This window comes from Colletes latitarsis, chromosome 7 (assembly GCF_051014445.1).
Source record: "Colletes latitarsis isolate SP2378_abdomen chromosome 7, iyColLati1, whole genome shotgun sequence".
Lineage (NCBI taxonomy): Eukaryota > Metazoa > Arthropoda > Insecta > Hymenoptera > Colletidae > Colletes > Colletes latitarsis.
Window position 1 is genome coordinate 7,416,986 of NC_135140.1, and position 18,452 is coordinate 7,435,437.

At 41.2% G+C, this 18,452-nt stretch overlaps 1 protein-coding gene across 1 annotated transcript in view; it reads left to right on the plus strand.

The window, feature by feature from the left end:
• LOC143343695 (uncharacterized) overlaps positions 1-15,650 on the plus strand; it is a 66,191-nt gene extending 50,541 nt beyond the window's left edge. The window contains exon 3 of the mRNA XM_076768851.1: positions 10,298-15,650. Within this exon, the coding sequence (XP_076624966.1) occupies positions 10,298-10,312 (15 nt within the window). The 3' untranslated portion in view covers positions 10,313-15,650. The remainder of the gene's footprint in view (positions 1-10,297) is intronic.
• Positions 15,651-18,452: the final 2,802 nt, after the last annotated feature.

An 18,452-nucleotide genomic window follows, 5' to 3' on the forward strand; every position in this document is an offset into this window, starting at 1 on the left:
GGGAACGACGTTGGCAACGCATCGAGCTCGGAAGTTCCAGGACGAGGACGCGTAACGAAGTTACAAAACAGGCCGGGGATAAAAATTGATTATCGAACTTGCTGCCGGGTCTCTCGTTCGTTCGAAACACCTTTGCCAGTTTTTACGCCGTCAAACGTAACGGGAACTTGACGATCCCGGGCGAATGCCGTATCGTATCGATTCGCAGCGGCGGAGAGTCACTTTCAAACTTGAAATTGCATATTATTGGATTCTATCGACGCTGGGGATACTTCACGCTGAACTACAATGACAGCGCGTCCAAATGTATCAATTTCAATTTTTATACGGCCCGGGGTATATTCAAGGGATTCGTTTTTCGCCCCGTCTGGAAAACTCGTCGCAGATTCGAATATTTTTCGTTTACGTTCGTTTCGTTTGTTCGATTCCCCGTTTTCGTCCTCTTTTTCCCGCCATTTGCTCGTCGAATCGAACGCAACGGCACGACGACGCTTTTGTCGGGCGAAACGACGCGTAAAGAGAACCGACTGCCGCGGGAATTTATTTTTAATCGCTGCTTTGCATAAGCGGCAACGTTTCCGCGGACTGTAATTGTTCAATCGTCGGTCGGTCGTTGCAAAGAATCGCTGTTCCGCACGCGACGGTTGAATCGGCTTTCGCCGGGACAATCGGCCCGCGGGACTTTGATAAATGCGAAATCAGCCCTTAAACAATCCCAAGAAAATTGTTCGTTCCGTCGACTGCACGGAATAATGTAGCAATCAGCGAAACGCTATTACATTTTTAACGATGTTTCTATAATTCAGCGATAGCGTGCGTTTCCGAATCGAATGCAATCTGTTCCCGCAAAATCGGGCACATGGAGAAGATTATATTAAAAATTCATTCGTACAAGTAAAGTAATCGTACTGAATTAAATATTTTATACCGTCGACGGTGTTTACAATTCCATTTCGCCCCGATTGCCAAGCGTTTGTATGTTTTCGATTTCAATCTCGTACCAAGCCTTAGCGAATATCGAGCGATCCAACCAGTTGGCAAACTTGTCGTGTAAGAAGATGGTACGCAGAAATAATACAATGATCTCGACCAGCGAATGCACACGCATTGAATGCAACATCCACTCATTGTACAGCAGAAGACGTTCAGGTGGGCCATGCAAGCTCGATGCAGCGTGGCTGTAATTTATAGAACCTGGTCCAAGGTTTTACCGAACCGTTATGTCGCAGATGGGCGCCATCGTGGATTTACGATACGTCGATCGTGATTAATCGTCGAGAAGGAACTCCAAGCTTTCCTCCTCCTAATTGGAATTTGAAGTTTCCCTAGATACGAATCACCGTAAATACGAACTTACATGGTTTCCCCGTTGTGTAGAACCTGAACTCTACAACATATTGTCTCTTAATAATCGAAACACTACGAATTAATAATTTTTAACAATTTTAAAATTGTTAAAATGTAACTGCTAAAATGTGTGGCCTGGTCCCTACCCCATATTGTCTCTTAGCGATCCAAACACCGTCTACAAATAATCTACAACAATTGTAAAATCGTTAAAATGCAATTGTTAAAATGTGTGGCCTGATCCCTACCCCATATTGCCTTTTAATAATCGAAGCATCGTGTATTAATAATCTGCAACAATTTTAAAATCGTTAAAATACAATTGTTAAAATGTGTTGCCTGATCTCTCTACTACATATTTTCTCTTAATAATAGAAACATCATGTATTAATAATCTGAAACGATTTTGCAATCGTTAAAATACAATTGTTAAAATGTGTTGCCTGATCCCTACCACATATTGTCTCTTAACAATCGAAACATCACGTATTGATAATTGGCAACAATTTGAAAATCGTTAAAATGTAATTGCTAAAATTTGTTATCTCATTCCTACCACATATTGTCTCTCAACAATCGAAACACCACGTATTATCAACAATTTTAAAATCCCTCATATAATCTTTCCAATTCATGTGCGAATAATTTACAAATAAATTGTAAATTTTCTCTTCGCTGAACGTGTTTGAAAATTTCTGGACCGCCATGATGAAAAATTTAAATCGAGGATATCGTGGACCACTGTAGAAAGGTGGATTTAGATAAAAATAAAGATGTTTTATTATTATTATTCCTGTATTAACGGAAAGAAAACCCTTTACTACAAAAGATTTAATATGTAAGGAACGACAAATAAAATTTTAGCAAAATAATTAATTTATAATACGTTGCAAGGATAATTTTAGACTTTCTAATGATTGTTCAATTATATCTGTTCTTGCGTGTACTGAAGTGCATAAGTAATCGTTCTATTTATACAATTCTGAGATCCAAATGTTGCGTCTTTAAAAATAATTCAAAGTGAAAAATAATTTCTAAATGATTTTCTAGATACCTTGATGGTACATACAAAGGAAACAATTGAATAATCGTTGGACATGAAACATGTTATCGTTATATCGTTCAATGTTAAATTTCGTGACACCGTCTAGTGGATGAACGAGCCTCGTTTGAGCGGACTAACGCGTGGAAATTGAATGAATCTCGACGTAAGACTCTTCAAAGATGGGGGCGACGTTCCAGCGAAACGCGTCTATCTGGCGCGGCGTGAAGTCAATTTGTGCAATTAAATCTTTGTAGCGAGTAAACGCGTTATCCGCGCGATGATACGCGTTCTCGTAGACACGAGAGTCAGACGTCGAAACGCCACGCTGGAAAATACGCAGTCACGACATCCGCCGTGGTATCTATCGCCCTCGTGAAACCTTGTTAGAGGTGTGCACAGTTGGCACTACAATCTCATATCCTGCGCGTCGTACTTGGCGTCGTAGAGACTGCCTCGACCAAATGAAACCACGGACCGCGTCCGGAAATATCGCTGAGGCAGAGGATCGAGCCAGGTTCCAGGGGACGCCGCGACGCTATACCGAACTGGCTGCCGCGTCCAGACGATAATTTGGAGAAACACCCATGAAAACACTGGGAAGGATAAAAAGACTGGAGGAAACAACGCGTCTCGGGGGAAACTAAATTATCGCGCGGAAATTTGCGACAGGAACGTTTTCGAACTTTAAAAAGAAGTCTCGAACGAATACATTTTGTACTCGATTGTGTGCTCGTTTGAAGCTTTCTCGTGCAACGCATGCAGCCTCAAAAAAGTTTGTTGCACAAATTAACTATCAGATATCATACCAAAATAATTTTAGTTTTTTCAACAGATGATGTATATGTCTTAATTATGTAATGTCACTCATTGTGAGATAACCAATAACAATATTGATGATGCATGACAGCACCAACAACCTGAAATATCAAAGTAAATGCCTTGCAAGTTTATATTTAACAAAAAAATTCAGCCCATAGAGTGTTAATGGAACTAATTTTAACACATTCCATTTGAACTGTGTACTATGTATTATGTTTTAATTGTTTTTATACCTCACGTACACTAATGGGATTCAAAACCTATAATATAAGCAAACATTGAACATTTTTCTCTGGTTTATTCGCTCTCACAATGAGGATTTCCCACTTTCGTCTGCAATGCGATTAAGCTTACCAGAGACAACGATCGACAATTTCCATGTACCTATCATTATAAAAGACCGAACAGGCTACGACCTATTGAAATTCGTAAAAAAAATCCAACTCTTTAACACGAATGAGTGACATGACTTTTCACTGAGAAGCTAAAAAATTCTCAAGATTAGATGTTAAAGAAAATAAATCTAGACAGGACTCTTGAATTTTAGCGAATAAACTAGTTTCTAATCGCCTAGACAAATCGTGAATACATTAGTTTCTAATTGGTCAGAAACAAAGTTTCGATTTCGTGGATAATTTGAGTGGTTTGGTATTGTAGGAAATTTGTAGTATAAAAAATATTTTGTAGTATCTCACGAAAGGTGAACCAGAGAACAAGGTGAAACGAAAACAGATAACCGACGCGCGTCGGAACGTCGAGGTTAATTTCGCGGATAATCGTTCGTGCCAATTTGGCGAACCGTTCTCCGTCTTCCCTGTTTCAAAAGTAGCCCCGGAGACCTCGGCGAATCGTACGTAAATCGCCAGAAAGTTGACGGAGCAGGGAACTTGTCCCAGTGCATCGCGGAACCGTGCAATTACTGAGTAATTGGCTGAAGTTTAAGCCTCCACTAACGAATTCGAACAAATTTTAACTAGGTGTCCTGTGAGTACGGATTCCGGGACACGTCTCTCATCGGAGACAAAGATCGGAACGAAAATACTTTATCATTTAGATGAAAAGGAGACTAATGAGCACTCTTGTGGGATTCGGTTCCTACAGCTAATTTGGAGACCCGTGATTTCTTTGTACGATTACTCTGCCCGACGATGACTTGTTCCAAGTTCCTCCCGAAAGTTACTTAACACACTCGATATTAAAGTTTATTAAACGTTGGATGCATTTTTCCAACATGGATTTTAAGGATTGTTTTCTATCTCTGTAAGATAGAAAATTATCTATCTTTCAGGTCATTTCCTATCTTCGTAACGTCCTTCGTATTTTGAATTTCCTTTAAATAGTCAACGTATTCGTTTTATATACTTACGGAAATTAATTCGTTACCATTTTTGGTATTTTGAAATTGAAACGTAAACCAGAGTGAATTGAGTAATAAACATTGAAATTCAAGTTGGACAGAAACGCGTCCTAAACAGGAATAGAAACGGTGACAGGGTGGTCGCGGTTTTTGAACCGCGATTCCAGTCTAATCCATCGTGTCCCGCGTGAATACACGAACCGACCCAAAAGATTTACCGAACGTCATTTTTATTCCGCCGCGGGCCGAAGACAACACGCGCGGCGAGCATCGCGCGAGACAAAAGAAGCGCGGGACTCGTTCCGTCGCTAAAATGATTGCGCCACGGTGATTCATGGTCGCGCATACCAGAAACTTCTGTCAAATTTAACGCCGCAATATCTTAGAGTGCCCGATGCATTTTAATGCGATCCCCGAATCCCGTGCGAAACTCGCGTTAAACCGTCGCTCTTTCGCCAGCCTACGAAACTCTTTTGAACGCAAACAGAATTAACAAAATCAAAAATTCCGCTTCGCGTTCTGCAAACATCGATGGAGCTCTAATTTAACCCTTAAGAGGACTCTCAATCTTAGTTTAGTTGTTGGGACCATGTGAATTCATAAAGTCATCTTTCTCTTCGACTTACGATGCAACAGATTCTTTAAAATGCCAATTGTTTTATAGTGTAAAAATTTTTAAAATACATGAAGATATTAAAAGTCTGAAAACTAGAGTAGTTGAGATTAATTTATGACTAATGTCAAGCACAGAGTATACAATGGTTCTTTATTTTAAACAAATTATTTTTTAATGTTTCTTGTATACATTTTTATTACACTTTTGGCAAATTTGGAAGACATGTCTCTTTATTAAACACAAATGACAACTTGAATGTTTTACCCGCTTTCTTTGCAGTTCTGTTGATAGTCGGATCTTTAAATATATCTGCCAAATCTAAGTACAAAACAGCCTACCTACCACTAAAAAAAAATCACGAAAAAGGTCGAAAAAATGACAGTCTAGATAGCGATACACCCTTAATAAAATATCAAATGTAATTAACACAGGTCCGATTCAGCTTCGTAAAAATTAAACGTAATTTTTTTTAACTCGTTGAAACTTTTAATAACTTGAATTGGCGAAAGATAAATCTCGAAAGTGGATCGAATCGCGCAACTTTAGCGTCTCATCGAGGCAAATAGTGTGAAAATTGGGAACGAAGGGGTCGACGATGGCGAAAACGACGAAAGGGGTGCGTGTAATCGCGCCGCCTGTCGTTCCTCTATAATAGCCACGGTGCGCTATTAGGGTCGGTGGGTTCAAGGGAAGGTTTTGAGGGAGAGGAAATCTGTGAGAAGCCACGGTGTCGGCCGCAATTAGTTTTACCGCGCTCTTCCAGCCAGATTGCGAGACGATGATCAGCTACCCCTTCAACCCTTCTGCTGGTACGATGTACGGGCAAAGTACCAAAATCTTGGGTCCGAGGGTTACCAAACTTTTTTAATTACGTACCACGTTGCGCTATTTCAAAATTCTCACCTTCTCCATCAGTCTTCCCCGTCTACATTCCTTTCAACGCGATTTAAACATTTAAAAATGATAACAGGGGCTTTCGTTGATACTTCTTCAATGTTCTCAAAGTGGCCGACAACGTTGCTCGATTTTTCGTCGAACTCGCTTCGGATCTTTAAACGATTCGAAGCCAACGCGGCGGCTTCCGGTACGCTCCAATTTCGTAGCCTCGCCGGGGGCGTGCAAAGAGAGGGGATCCTTTCGTTTGATTAACGGCCTCATAAAACATTTATCCGTGTGGAGCAAAAAAAAAAAGAATTACGAGCGACCGCGAGATATATCGCGAACGGTAAATATTTATGCCGATTGCGTATTCTGTACAGCCCTTTGAACGTACAAAGTTCAAAGGAATATCTTTAATTTCCTGACTCTGATCTTTCGTGAAATTACGGTCGAAGAGAGCATCCCGTGGTCTGCTATCCGAAACTTGAACGCGAAATGCGGATGTAAATTCGTCGAAGACTTGATCGATGCTAGAAGACCTCTGCTTTTCAAAAATAATTTAACAAAGGCAAACGGTTATGGAGAGGGGGCTGGTGGTTCAATAACACTTCAACTAGCTACCCCCAATTATAAAAGTTTATTTGCCGTGTGAGAGTGTACCCACACGTAGGTTCTATTAATCTCTGATATATTGACCGTGATCGCGACAACGTCTTTTAAAGTAGAAGCCTTAAAATTATCCTTGCATTTCATTCTATTCGTACTATGGCAAGGGCGTAGTGGCTACATAATGGCCCCTACAATGGTAATAAACCTATATGAATCCCATATCAGTATCTGAAAATTTTACTGTATTAACACACATCGATTGACGGAATTTTATTCTTTTTTATTAAACATTTGAAACCATACAGCCAGGTTTATGTGCTCTGCAATAGAAAATAGCGTGGTACAACGAAATTCTTAAATTTGTAATTTACATTCTTCGAGGAGAAAGTAATTTTTACGAGCCTCCATGTTGGGTTTGTGCTTTTCTCCTGTGTAAACCACGGAAAGATCGATAAGCGATTTTCGTTGGAATCACGTACGCTGGCGGCACGGATCGAACGTACGCGTTTGTGCGTCCGTTTTGGCATTTATGGGGGCATTTATATCGGGGCTACGAGCCGCACGGAGGCCGTGGGGATAGTTAGAGGCACGATGCTATCGGGCTAGGTGGCTCCAATCATTTCCCAATTAGCAGCTGATTGCGTACAGTCCACGGTAGAACTCGAATCCACCGCAGATCGGCTCGCTACGGTTAATTCGGGGACACCGGAGACGGACTCGATACGCCGGAAGGGGCAGACAGGGAACCTAGATGCGACAGGGTGATCGAGATTCGGGGCGTGGGAGGCAGGAGAGCAGAGGTTTCGCCACGGCGGCGTTAATATCTCACGACGCGAAACGAGCCGGCAGCAATATCGGAGATCGTGCAAATTGCGATCGGCTACGGAGATCTTCGTATCGTGCCGCACAGGATTTATACGACGTCCGTTTTTCATTTGCGCCGCGGTGCTCGCTGGAAAATTCGTTGACGTATCGCGTTCCCCTTGCGCGATCCTTGCTCCTTCGTTTCAGTAACACGCCATATTTTAATGTCGTTACGACTTCGTAAATACGAGGGTTGTTTAATAAGTAAATAAACACGAGTGGAAATTAAATAAATTTTTCACTGCAAGAGGTGATTCTACGTGGAAAAGTAAGTAGAAAAGGAAGAATAATATTTTTCAGTTGGAAGCCCTGTTTTCGAGAAAATCAGCCCTGAAAATTCTTCGAGTTCAAGTAGAAGAAACACAATTATAGTCGGACGCGTCAGACCAAGCATAGTGCTTTTCACTTGGTCCAGAGAAATTTTCAAACTTGATTATCTTAGAAAGGAAGCCTCCAACGAAGAAATGTTATTCTGCTTTTTCGACTTGATTTTGGACGTAAAATCACCCGGCTACACTCTTTTTTATTTGTGTCCCAATCGAAAATTTCGAACATATAGGGCGACTTAATAATATACTTGCATCGTTTTGACACGTTCTATGATTGTCCACTATGTGAATATTTCAATTTCTACTTGAATATTGAACTAAATAATTTTGAATTCTTTGATTTTTTACTGTAAGAGTCGCTAGCATGAAGGGTGCATTTGAAGGGGTGGTGAAATCAAATGAAGGTAGTTCTACGTGCAAAAGTGAGCAGAAAAGAAAGGATAATATTTTTCAATTGGAGGCCCTGTTTTCGAGAAAATTGGCCGTGAAAATTCGTCAAGTGCAAGTAGAAAAAACACGATTATAGTCGGACGCGTCAGACCAAGCGTAGTACCTTTCACTTGATCCAGAGAAATTTTAAAACTTAATTATCTCAGGAAAGAAGCCTCCAACGAAGAAATGTTATTCTACTTTTTCGACTTGCGTTTGCATGTAGAATGACCAGGATGTATCCTTTTTTAGTTGTATTCCAAATAAATCTTTCGAACACGTGGGACGACCTAATAATATACTTGCATCGTTTTGACACGTTATATGACATCCTTTCAAGCTCGTCATTTTTTAATTTCAACATGACTCCGTAAGTACAAGAGTTATTTATAAATAAATTAACACGAATTTCAACACGATTCCATCGATCAATTTCATGTTAATTTAGTATCACATTAAAAACTTTGTAGATTGCTAAGAAAGGAAATTGCATTCGTGCCAATTTTATAAACATTCCTATTTATGTCATAATAATTTTGTCGAACATTTCAATAACGCGTCATCTTCGATACGTCTCCTAAACACAAGGGTTGTTTAATAAATAAATGGACTCGTGTCTTCAGTTTTGTATTAATGTAGTATCACAATAAACACTTTGTATATTCATAAGAAGCAGAATTATAATCGTTTCGATTTTAAACGTTCCTCCCTCTGTCACTGTAATTTTATCGATCGTTTGCTTGCTGCGGTATCGGTAGCTTTCAAAATATTGATTACCTTATTTCAGTTGATGATTCCGTGCGGGTTTTGGTTAGCGTTCAAATAGATACGAACGCAAGTACTGTGTACTCTCGGTGATGTATTACTGTGTTCTGTTTGGTGTTTAATTAACTCGATGCTGTGTACCCTTGAATAGCAAATATTAATGTTACATCCAGTTCATCTTGTCGTCTGTGATCGACGAGCACTTGCCACGAACCGGAGGTAATGTTTCGAAATTCGAAGACCGATGTTCACTCACGGATTTTCGAAGGAGCATAATATTAAGGCGAAAAATAACTTTCGAAAATCTCAGTGCACGCTTTAAATTCACGAAGAACACATTCTCGCTGTGTTCGAACCTCTCTATCAGTATTGTTCTTTAATACAATCAATAAACACAAAAAGAAATTAATACATTCCAGACAACCATAGAGTACAGTTCGTTCTAATTTCGCGCTGTTAAAATAAAAGATTGCGACGCATTAAATAACAAATTTCCCTGTCAACAGTTTCGCAACGTATTCAATCTAAAAGAGACTATCGAGTGGGAATTAAAATATATCCAAACGCAAAACCACTCTCGAAGTTGTCAGCGTTCAATATTTTTATACAGAAAATTCACCCAGGACTCTCCGCGTTCCAAAAATTGTTTACGTTCGAAGAATAAGGGACGCCATGTACGAGGGCGCGAAGCCACTCGAAAATTGTAGAGCAGTTTCCGTCGTTTCGCCCGTCCTCCCGCAAAATTTCCACGCAATAAAGTTCATGACCCCCGTACGGTTAATCGCCGGAAGTCCTCCTTTTACCGGCGTTGCGCGATGAATCGTCCCCGGCGTTCCGGTGGCCACCTCTTTCGAGTTACGCCCGACGTTCGACCAATGAATTCCCCAGCCGGCGACCGGCCGAAAATTAGCGAGTTCGAAAGGCGCGGATGTTTCGAAATTCTTCGCCATTCGTTAACGGACATTGTCGCGTGGAATTAGAGGTCGAATCCCCTTTGTTCGTTCGGAGCGAGCCATCGCGGACGTCCCTTTAATTCCCCCAAACAATGCGTGAAAGCTGACTCCGAACAATAATAAAAAAAAAAAAAGAAAAAAAAGAACCAAAACAAGCAGAAAGGGTGGCGTACGTAGACAGGTTCGAGGCTGAATTCGCGCGTTTCACGCACTAGGCGTTTTAACCGTTTTAACGAGAACCGTGAGCGCCCATCGTTCATCATTGCGTGTCATTGTGTGTTGCAGAACCTGGCGACCTAGCCGTCGCGACCCATTGTTCCCCCCTGGCCAACAACGAGCGAAGCAACAGCAGCGACAGCACGAATGCCGGCGGCAGCGACGCCGACAAAAGCTATTCGCCCGAGCACCGCATCCAGCGCGTGTCCACGTCCGAACGGAGGCATCTGGACGCCCCGCGATCCACCAGAGAATTATCCGGATGCCGTCGAAGCGTCTTCGCGGCCGCGGAATGCGTCCGTCGTCAGAAAACCGGGGATTCCGCGCTTAGCGTCATAGCCGAACGTGGAGAACGCCTGGACACCAGGAGCGTGCACCTGACTCGCCGATCGAACCGATAACACGGTTCATCGGACGATCGAGGATGTCGATCGTGCCGCTACGTTTCGATCGAGCGTGCAACGAAAACCCGGTTGGTTTCCGGCACGGGCGAATTTTTCTTCGGGGCGGTGTTCCACGCCGCGGAGGAGGAAGTCACGGGGCGATCGTTACGGAAAGATAAATTAAGGAAGAATACAACGGGCGAAGGAAACAAACATAGGCGGGGGCGACGCGGGCGGGGGAGACGGTTCATGAATGCGGCGTCGGCCACGCACGCGTCCTCGCGTGCTCTCCGCGAATTAGAACGGTCTTGCGTATTTGTATCTGTCTTTCTGACAGGCCGGTTTACCCGGGCCGCGGTAAATCATCGGAATTAGCGCAATTTCGACGTCAAGTGGCCTCCGCGGAAGAGTTTCTGTCTCTGCGTTTCTTCGCGGTTACGAAGGATTAATGGACGCGACGGGGAGGAACGATTCGTCCGAGGATGAAAGGACAGACGGAGGATCCGTAAGAAGTTGAACGTTGAATGTTGTACGTAAGAATCGAAGGATCGAGGAGATTTCGAAACGAGTATGGAGAAACAAGGGGACACGAAACTCGTGAATTCTGCTGGAGCACGCGTGATCGCGTGTTAGTATGGAATTATACGATCTCGTGCAAGGATTTCGTTTTTTCGTGGCTACGCATTGTTACAATTTAAATGCTCCACGTGATTCGTAGCTGGTCGAAAGCCTCGTTTAAATTAGTCTCTGTTGTTTCCATGGTTCTTTTTCGAGGAAAATGGGACACTCGACGTCAACGACTGGGAAAGCGAAACGAGGATATTATTTTCGTTCGGACCCCGGTGACCTGGAGCGTGGATATTCGGATCGTAGGAAGACAATTTTGTAGAAAACGCGTTCGATTGTCGAGATCTCCGAAACGCGAACAGCTTCCGTTTCTCTCGAGAATATAATGTCTAGAAGAATGCTGTATGAAAAGACGAGAATAACTCGAACAATTTTTATATTCATCGTTAACCCCTTGCCATACAATAACGAGTCTGACGCGTTACAAGTTCTTGATGACATGTTTCATAATCATGGGGCTACTTACTCGTCATCGAGTCTTATCTACTAAAATCAACATATTTTTACATTCACGAGGTATTCGTAAAACAAATCTATTCTTCCTCGTGGCTACTTCTTGTACGAACAGATTTAAACAAAATCAAATAGTACATGTTTGAAAAATTATTTGAAATTAAATCGTACGTTAAGGGGTTAAACTTCAACGATAGTTATGTTAGGTCGTCCCATAAGTGCCGCTCGAAATTCTCGAATTAACGAAGATAACATATATGTAATTTAGTACAATAGAAAACAAAATTAGTCAGTTCAGGAGATTTCCTAAATTTTAAACGTTAATAACTCATAGAAATTTGAAATATATAGATATTGAATCAATGCTCGAAGTATGGAAAGGAAATATTCATGATCGTGCATGAGATTGATTGCATGAATATTTTTGTGAGCATATAATAAAACAAACGACTTAATAACTGCAGGAGTGTATACAACAGTCTCCAGACTTATTATAAATAAATCTTATAATTAACTTATAAAAAATCAAAAAAATTTTTTAGCGATGATATTGCCAAAAAAAGGGGAAAGAGTTGTAAAACAAGAAGGGTTTTACTGTTGGAATATATGAGGCGACCTAATAATACATTTGTATCGTTTTATCACGTTTTCTGATTGTCCAGCTTGTGAAAATTTCAATTCCTACCTAAATATTGAACTGAATAATTCAAAATTATTTGATTTTTCATTGTAAAAGTTACTAGTATGCAGGGTGTATTTGGAGGGGTGATTCTACATACAAAAGTGAGTAGAAAAGAAAGAATAACATTTTTCGTTTAGAAGCTCTATTTTCGAGAAAATCGACCTTGAAGATTCTTCAAGCACAAGTAGAAGAAACACGATTATAGTCCGACGCGTCAGACCAAGCGTGGTGCCTTTCACTTGATCCAGAAAAATATTTAAATTTAATTATCTCAGAAAGGAAGCTTCCAACGAAGAAATGTTATTCTACTTTTTCGACTTACTTTTGTACGTAGAAATACCTGAGTACACCCTTTTTTAGTTACGTTTCAATTAAATATTATACTTCGAATTGTATTCAACCTGCGGACTTATCTCGATCACAGAAATGTTCTTTTTAAGGAGTAGGGCTCCGATAAGTTTAGAAAGCACCGATCTAGAGCATCGATTGTGACGTGGTCTCGTTTCTCCAGAGCACGTAATCATCGAGGTGCTGTAAAAGAAACCTCGTATCCGCGGAATGTGTCAATCAGAAGATCGATCATTGTCAGTCTCCGTTTTCCCCACCACGACTCGGTTACGTATTTCTACGGCATGGCGAGTCTATTTAAACTCTCGGCGCCGATTTATAGCCGATCGAACGCGTCTACTCGGATAGTCTCGTCGAAAAAGGAAACAAGAAGTTGTCCATCCAGTCCGTCGACGTCTCTCCTCGCAGTTGACTTTAAGGGGTTATTCTATGGCACCTTCAAGCACTCGACTCTTTTCTCTTTTCACTTTTCAAAAGTACATGTGTTTAAGAATGCAGTATTAAATATTTAAAGAAGAATTTCATGTGATGTTTTTAAAAATTTAGTTCTTAATTTTAGTATAAAACCTTGAACACGTTTCTCTCGAAACGTAATTTTTTGGCGTAGACAAAATCTGATAAATTAGCTCTCACTGGTACCAAAATTAAATTTTTTCGTCGAGTATAGCATAGTTTTTTTTATTAAAAAGTTGACGAAAAAAGTACGATTCTGAAATTTTCACTTTCAGCATTCGCCATTTTGCGAATTCAAGAACTTTGCAAGTTCTTGGTTTTGGACCACCCTGAGAGCTTCGATCACCTCGCCAGGCGAGACGTGATTTTTAAAACATGTGCTCAATAACAATGACTTAACCCCGTATGAGAGATGTAAATATACACCTGAAACATAGTTGAATAAACTATAAGAATATCGCGATGTTAGACGTAGCATTCGCTTAAAAAAAATTCCTGAAAATTGCCAAATTTCGTAACTTCCACGGATGACCTCTTAAATTAACTCGTGTCGTTTTCGTGATCTTTTCAGGAGAGAATAGAACGCTTAATGCGAGGATCCGAGAGCCAGAGGGTCACCGGTTATTATTTTTAATCCGTACGAGCCAACGCCGACCGACTCTCCTCCGCTTGTTTCTCTACACCCACGCACGTGTACACACTGGCGCGCGCGTGTGTGCCCGTCCCTTTCAGCCCCTCTATTTGGTACAGCAAAGGGGAGGAGGGTAAACGAGACTAACGCGCTAACGATGCCAACGTTAATTACCGGCCCGGATAGACCGCCTAATCGTCGAGCGAGTGCACGCGCTAATTACGCGGCTGCCTGCTGATCGAGCGAATCGCACGGTTAGCCAGGGATCGCGTCGAGAATTCCTCGTTTCTTGCGTTTTCGTTCGCCGGGGGCGAGGATCTCGATTGGCGATCGCGTCCGTTTCTTTCTTTTGCCCGCGACGAAACGTCAAAACCAAAAGAGTAAAGCGGTTCCTCCGCAGGAGTCTTGCGTTTGTTAATAAAGATGCAGAGACGAGAGCCACGTAATTTTTGTACATTATCTACCTAGACGACGTATTTTTTGGATCCGTAGATTGTAATTTCGAACTGTAAATTGAGACACTCGTATGAACGTAACCGGGGGCTCGAATTAATCGACTAATTGGGCCCTGTTCGAGGTTCACTCGCTACCGACGTGAAATCGTACGAAATGTCAGCAACGTTGCTCCATGGAGAATTGCAAGCGTTCGAGTTTCACTCGCGGTAAACACCGTTCGACTTTCTCTCGCAACGACGATATATAATTGTGGCGTCCCATGCTCGCCACCAGAGGGGTCGCGTTCTCACAAGCGCTCAACCTACCTCTCGGTTGCTATATATACATTCCTCGAACGACTTCCCAATATCCAGTCGTCTAAGGCGGGGCCTACTAGAAAGCCTTATAGATGAGTCCACTAGCAGACCCGAACGAAACGCTCCCCCTCTCCTTTCCTTTTCTATCCTATGAAATTCTCCGAGTCCTTACCCGCAGCAGAGCAGCAGCGCCACATAATCTTCGAGGTGCAGAAGATCGAGGAAACGATTCCTGCCAATTTTGTACGAATGATTCCGGTCGATTGCGAGCGAATAAGAAACGCGGTGCCAGTGGAGAACGACACGTATGCCAAAGGAAGAGCCGCGGACGTCGCGTAGCTCGCTCGAAGGGCACGATCCTACCGCGTAGATGTAGATTTATTAAAAAGAAAAAATGGATAAAAAAAAAGAAAAGAAAGGATTACATTTAAATTGTAACGTTTAGAAGGTTTCCTACATAGCGAGCACGTGGCAGTAACCACGTGCGTGAAATCTAATTGCTTAAGGACACACGAGACAGACACACGTACGCGCATACACACATACACATACGCATAGATACACACGTGATACTCAATTTGCAGCGATATTCGATATATAAATATATATGTAATTTTGTAAATACACTGGTATACATACCGAAAATGCGTTGTGATTGGAGGACGATTCAGTTACGCGAAGATATTTCTCCTTTTTATACTCCCATTGTCTCCCTTGGATAAAAAATATCGAAGAATAGAACAACGATCATTCATTGTTTTTCTTTCTGACGATAATACGTAGTCTTAAATGGCTGATTACGAGGCAGTAATAATAAAGGAATAATTTCTCTATTCGAAATAATCGTTCGTGATTATGATATTTTGTCGATTAACCTTTTACTCTTTTTTTGGACTGATTTTGTTTCGAGCTGCTTATAATATAATTCGTGGATGCTTCATTAATTTTAGAATTTTTGAAACGATGCATATTTGTGTCAACTTAATTTAAAAGAATGCCTATCTGAACTACTATTTCTACCCTCAACGATAACTTTATATTCAAAATATATCAAGCAACGTGCAAACAGTGTTTCGTGCTTGTTGATTTTTCAAAAATTTTTCGTAAACAAAGTACCGTGAAAATGTTCAATTTTGCGTACATGAAACAATATTTGTTCAAAATAAATACCATTGAGAGATTAAACGTGATCGTTTTAAATATTTCTCCTGCATTTCTAACATCAATTTCGTTTGCGTAAACAGAATTGCACACTGGCAGGGCCAAGATACGTCACGTTTTGGCCACCGAAAATCGATAGGAATATTGTAAACTTACAGCCACTAAATTAAATTATAAATTATTAAATCTTTCCTATTAAAAACAAATTTTAGGAATATAAATATGTTAATGGTCAAATAATCCTTTAGAATTTAATAGAAATCTTTATAAAATTTCGTAGTAATGCTGGATAGTCGAATATTAAAATTTATTTCTTGCAAGTTTTACTAAGGGAACGACTCAATATAAAAGTCAATTGCAACAAGCATAAATTGTGTATAAATTATCGATCCACTAATGAACAATTTTCAAATCTTTTTAGAATATTATTATTAGGTTTTTATAAACAATTTTTCCCGTTAATCTTACTCGTTTCACATGCGTTTTAATTAAGTATTAAATACAGAGGTCGATTGCTGATACAGGTAGGTATGACAATTACATTATTATTGGGTTTAAATAATTTCGGTTGCACAAACGGATTGGAAAAAACATAGTATTGTTACAAAACGACACTTTTATAAATTTCTTTCTAAAATAGTCTGATTAAACAAAAAGTCCTTACGCGTGATGATAGGCATATCCCATTGAGACAGTTTGAAAAGCCTGGGTTAGGGAGAAAAAGTGACTTTACGTAAAAATATTAGTCGTAGATGCTGAACAACATTTTTTCGTAGATACTTCTATTTTTATATAAACGAAAGAACGACTTGGACGTCGACTCAAGTAGAAAAATCTAGGAATGGTCAGATGCTCCAGCTAACGTTAAATCTGAGTTCAATTATCTCGAAAACGAAGTATTATACGAATAAACCTTATTCTAGGGGGTGTTATGATACGAGTTTACTAACTTTCACGGTCCCTTTATCAATACTAATACAACATAAATACGGAAATATAATTATTCGAATTCTACAAACCCCTTAATTCTCCCTGTTTCCAGTAATCAGATCTCCCCAGATAATTGGTGTCATTTATGCACTGTGTCTATTATTCTCACCCTCAATACGTCAAGTAAGAGTTTCACAGTGTATACAAATTGTTATTCGGCCTATTGACGAATCCCCCAGGTCGAGAAAGCTAGACTAGCAGGAGTTAGGAGCGAGTAGTTATCGTACGTCAACCGATAGACTCGCGTGAGTGGCAGAGGGATGAAAGAGAATTTCACGGGGGTGGATGGTGGACCGTGAAATCCGTGGTGAAGCCGGAGACACGGGTTCGTGGTCGCGCGGAAATGTTACGGGCGACATAAACGCATGTGCCGGGCGACGAGCATGTCAAGCGTTCGACGAAAGGAACAAAGACGGGGAAAATGAGCGCGTGTAACGCGGGGTTGACAAAAGGGACCATCGAGAGCGACTGCAGGCAGGGACGATCCGACGAGAGTTTGTTTCATGAATATTTCAGCGACCGGCGTCGCCATGTAAACAGCGGACGCCGTGGAATTATGTTTCCAGGGTGTTTGCGACGACCCGTGTCGTCTCGCGGAAGAACGTCGCTCGCGCCGATTCTTGTCCCTCGTGAGCCGCCCACGCGGAATACTAATTGGCCACGAACCTGCACGACGAAATCACGCTTCCTCGCCTTCGCTCTCAGCTTCCCGTGAGCCTTTCATCGATCATTCTGCCCTTCGTTCCACCATATTTCATCCCCCTTCGAGTTGCTTTTCCTTTCGTGCACGCCCTTGAAACTCCCAAACGCGCTGACAACCAAGTAGAAAGATCGCGGAAAATCTGGTGTTACGGGCAAAGGAGGAAGAATGGAAAGCTACGTGTTCGAAGAAGGGTGGCACTGACCGGGGAGGAGTAGAAACGAGTCTTGAAATTTGAAGATATGTTGGAGAGTAGCGAATTAAACAGGTGAATCGGAGTTTAAAAATCTATCCCTGGTGTATATTTGACAAGAACGTTAGAGGAGAGAGAGAGTAATGTACGAGAACCATAATGGCGGAGGTACGAATTTTAGATACGCGAACAGAGGACAAGGACCATTAATCACGTCGCAATAATTGAACAAGGGAACCGCTGGGAAAGGAAGTACAAGTTCGAGGGTAGAAACAGCAAATTGAATCGAAGGTAAAATTCTTTAGAAAAGTATAACATAAATTACGGAAAGCCTAGAGACCCTAAAAGATAAATTGTAAAATAGATAAAGTTTAAATACAATATTAATTTACTTACGCGAGCAGAAAGACAAGGACCATTAATCACGGCGCAATAATTGAACAAGGGAACCGCTAGGGAGGAAGTGCAAGGTGTAATCTAAACTACGGAGAGCCCAGAAACGTTGTACATTTAAACTTGAATTTTAAAAAATCAAAATCCAAAGTCATTCTTATATAATTAGTAGTAAAAATAGATCCTTACATCGAGTTGTTAATAAAAATTATATCCTTACGTTTCGTTCGCGTATTTGAAAACAGAAAAATAGTTCGAGTCGAACCGGAAGTCGCGAGAAAACCTAGCCCCGACCTCGCAATCGATTCGCGATATTACATTTTGAAGTATAATGGAACGTCGCGGCGCGTTTCGACGCGGTAACGACGCCTCGTGAACAGGCCCATGCATTTCCTTGGCGAAAAGTGCAATTTCTATTCCGACCGGTGCACGCGCGCGGCCCGAGGAAGCTTTATTGC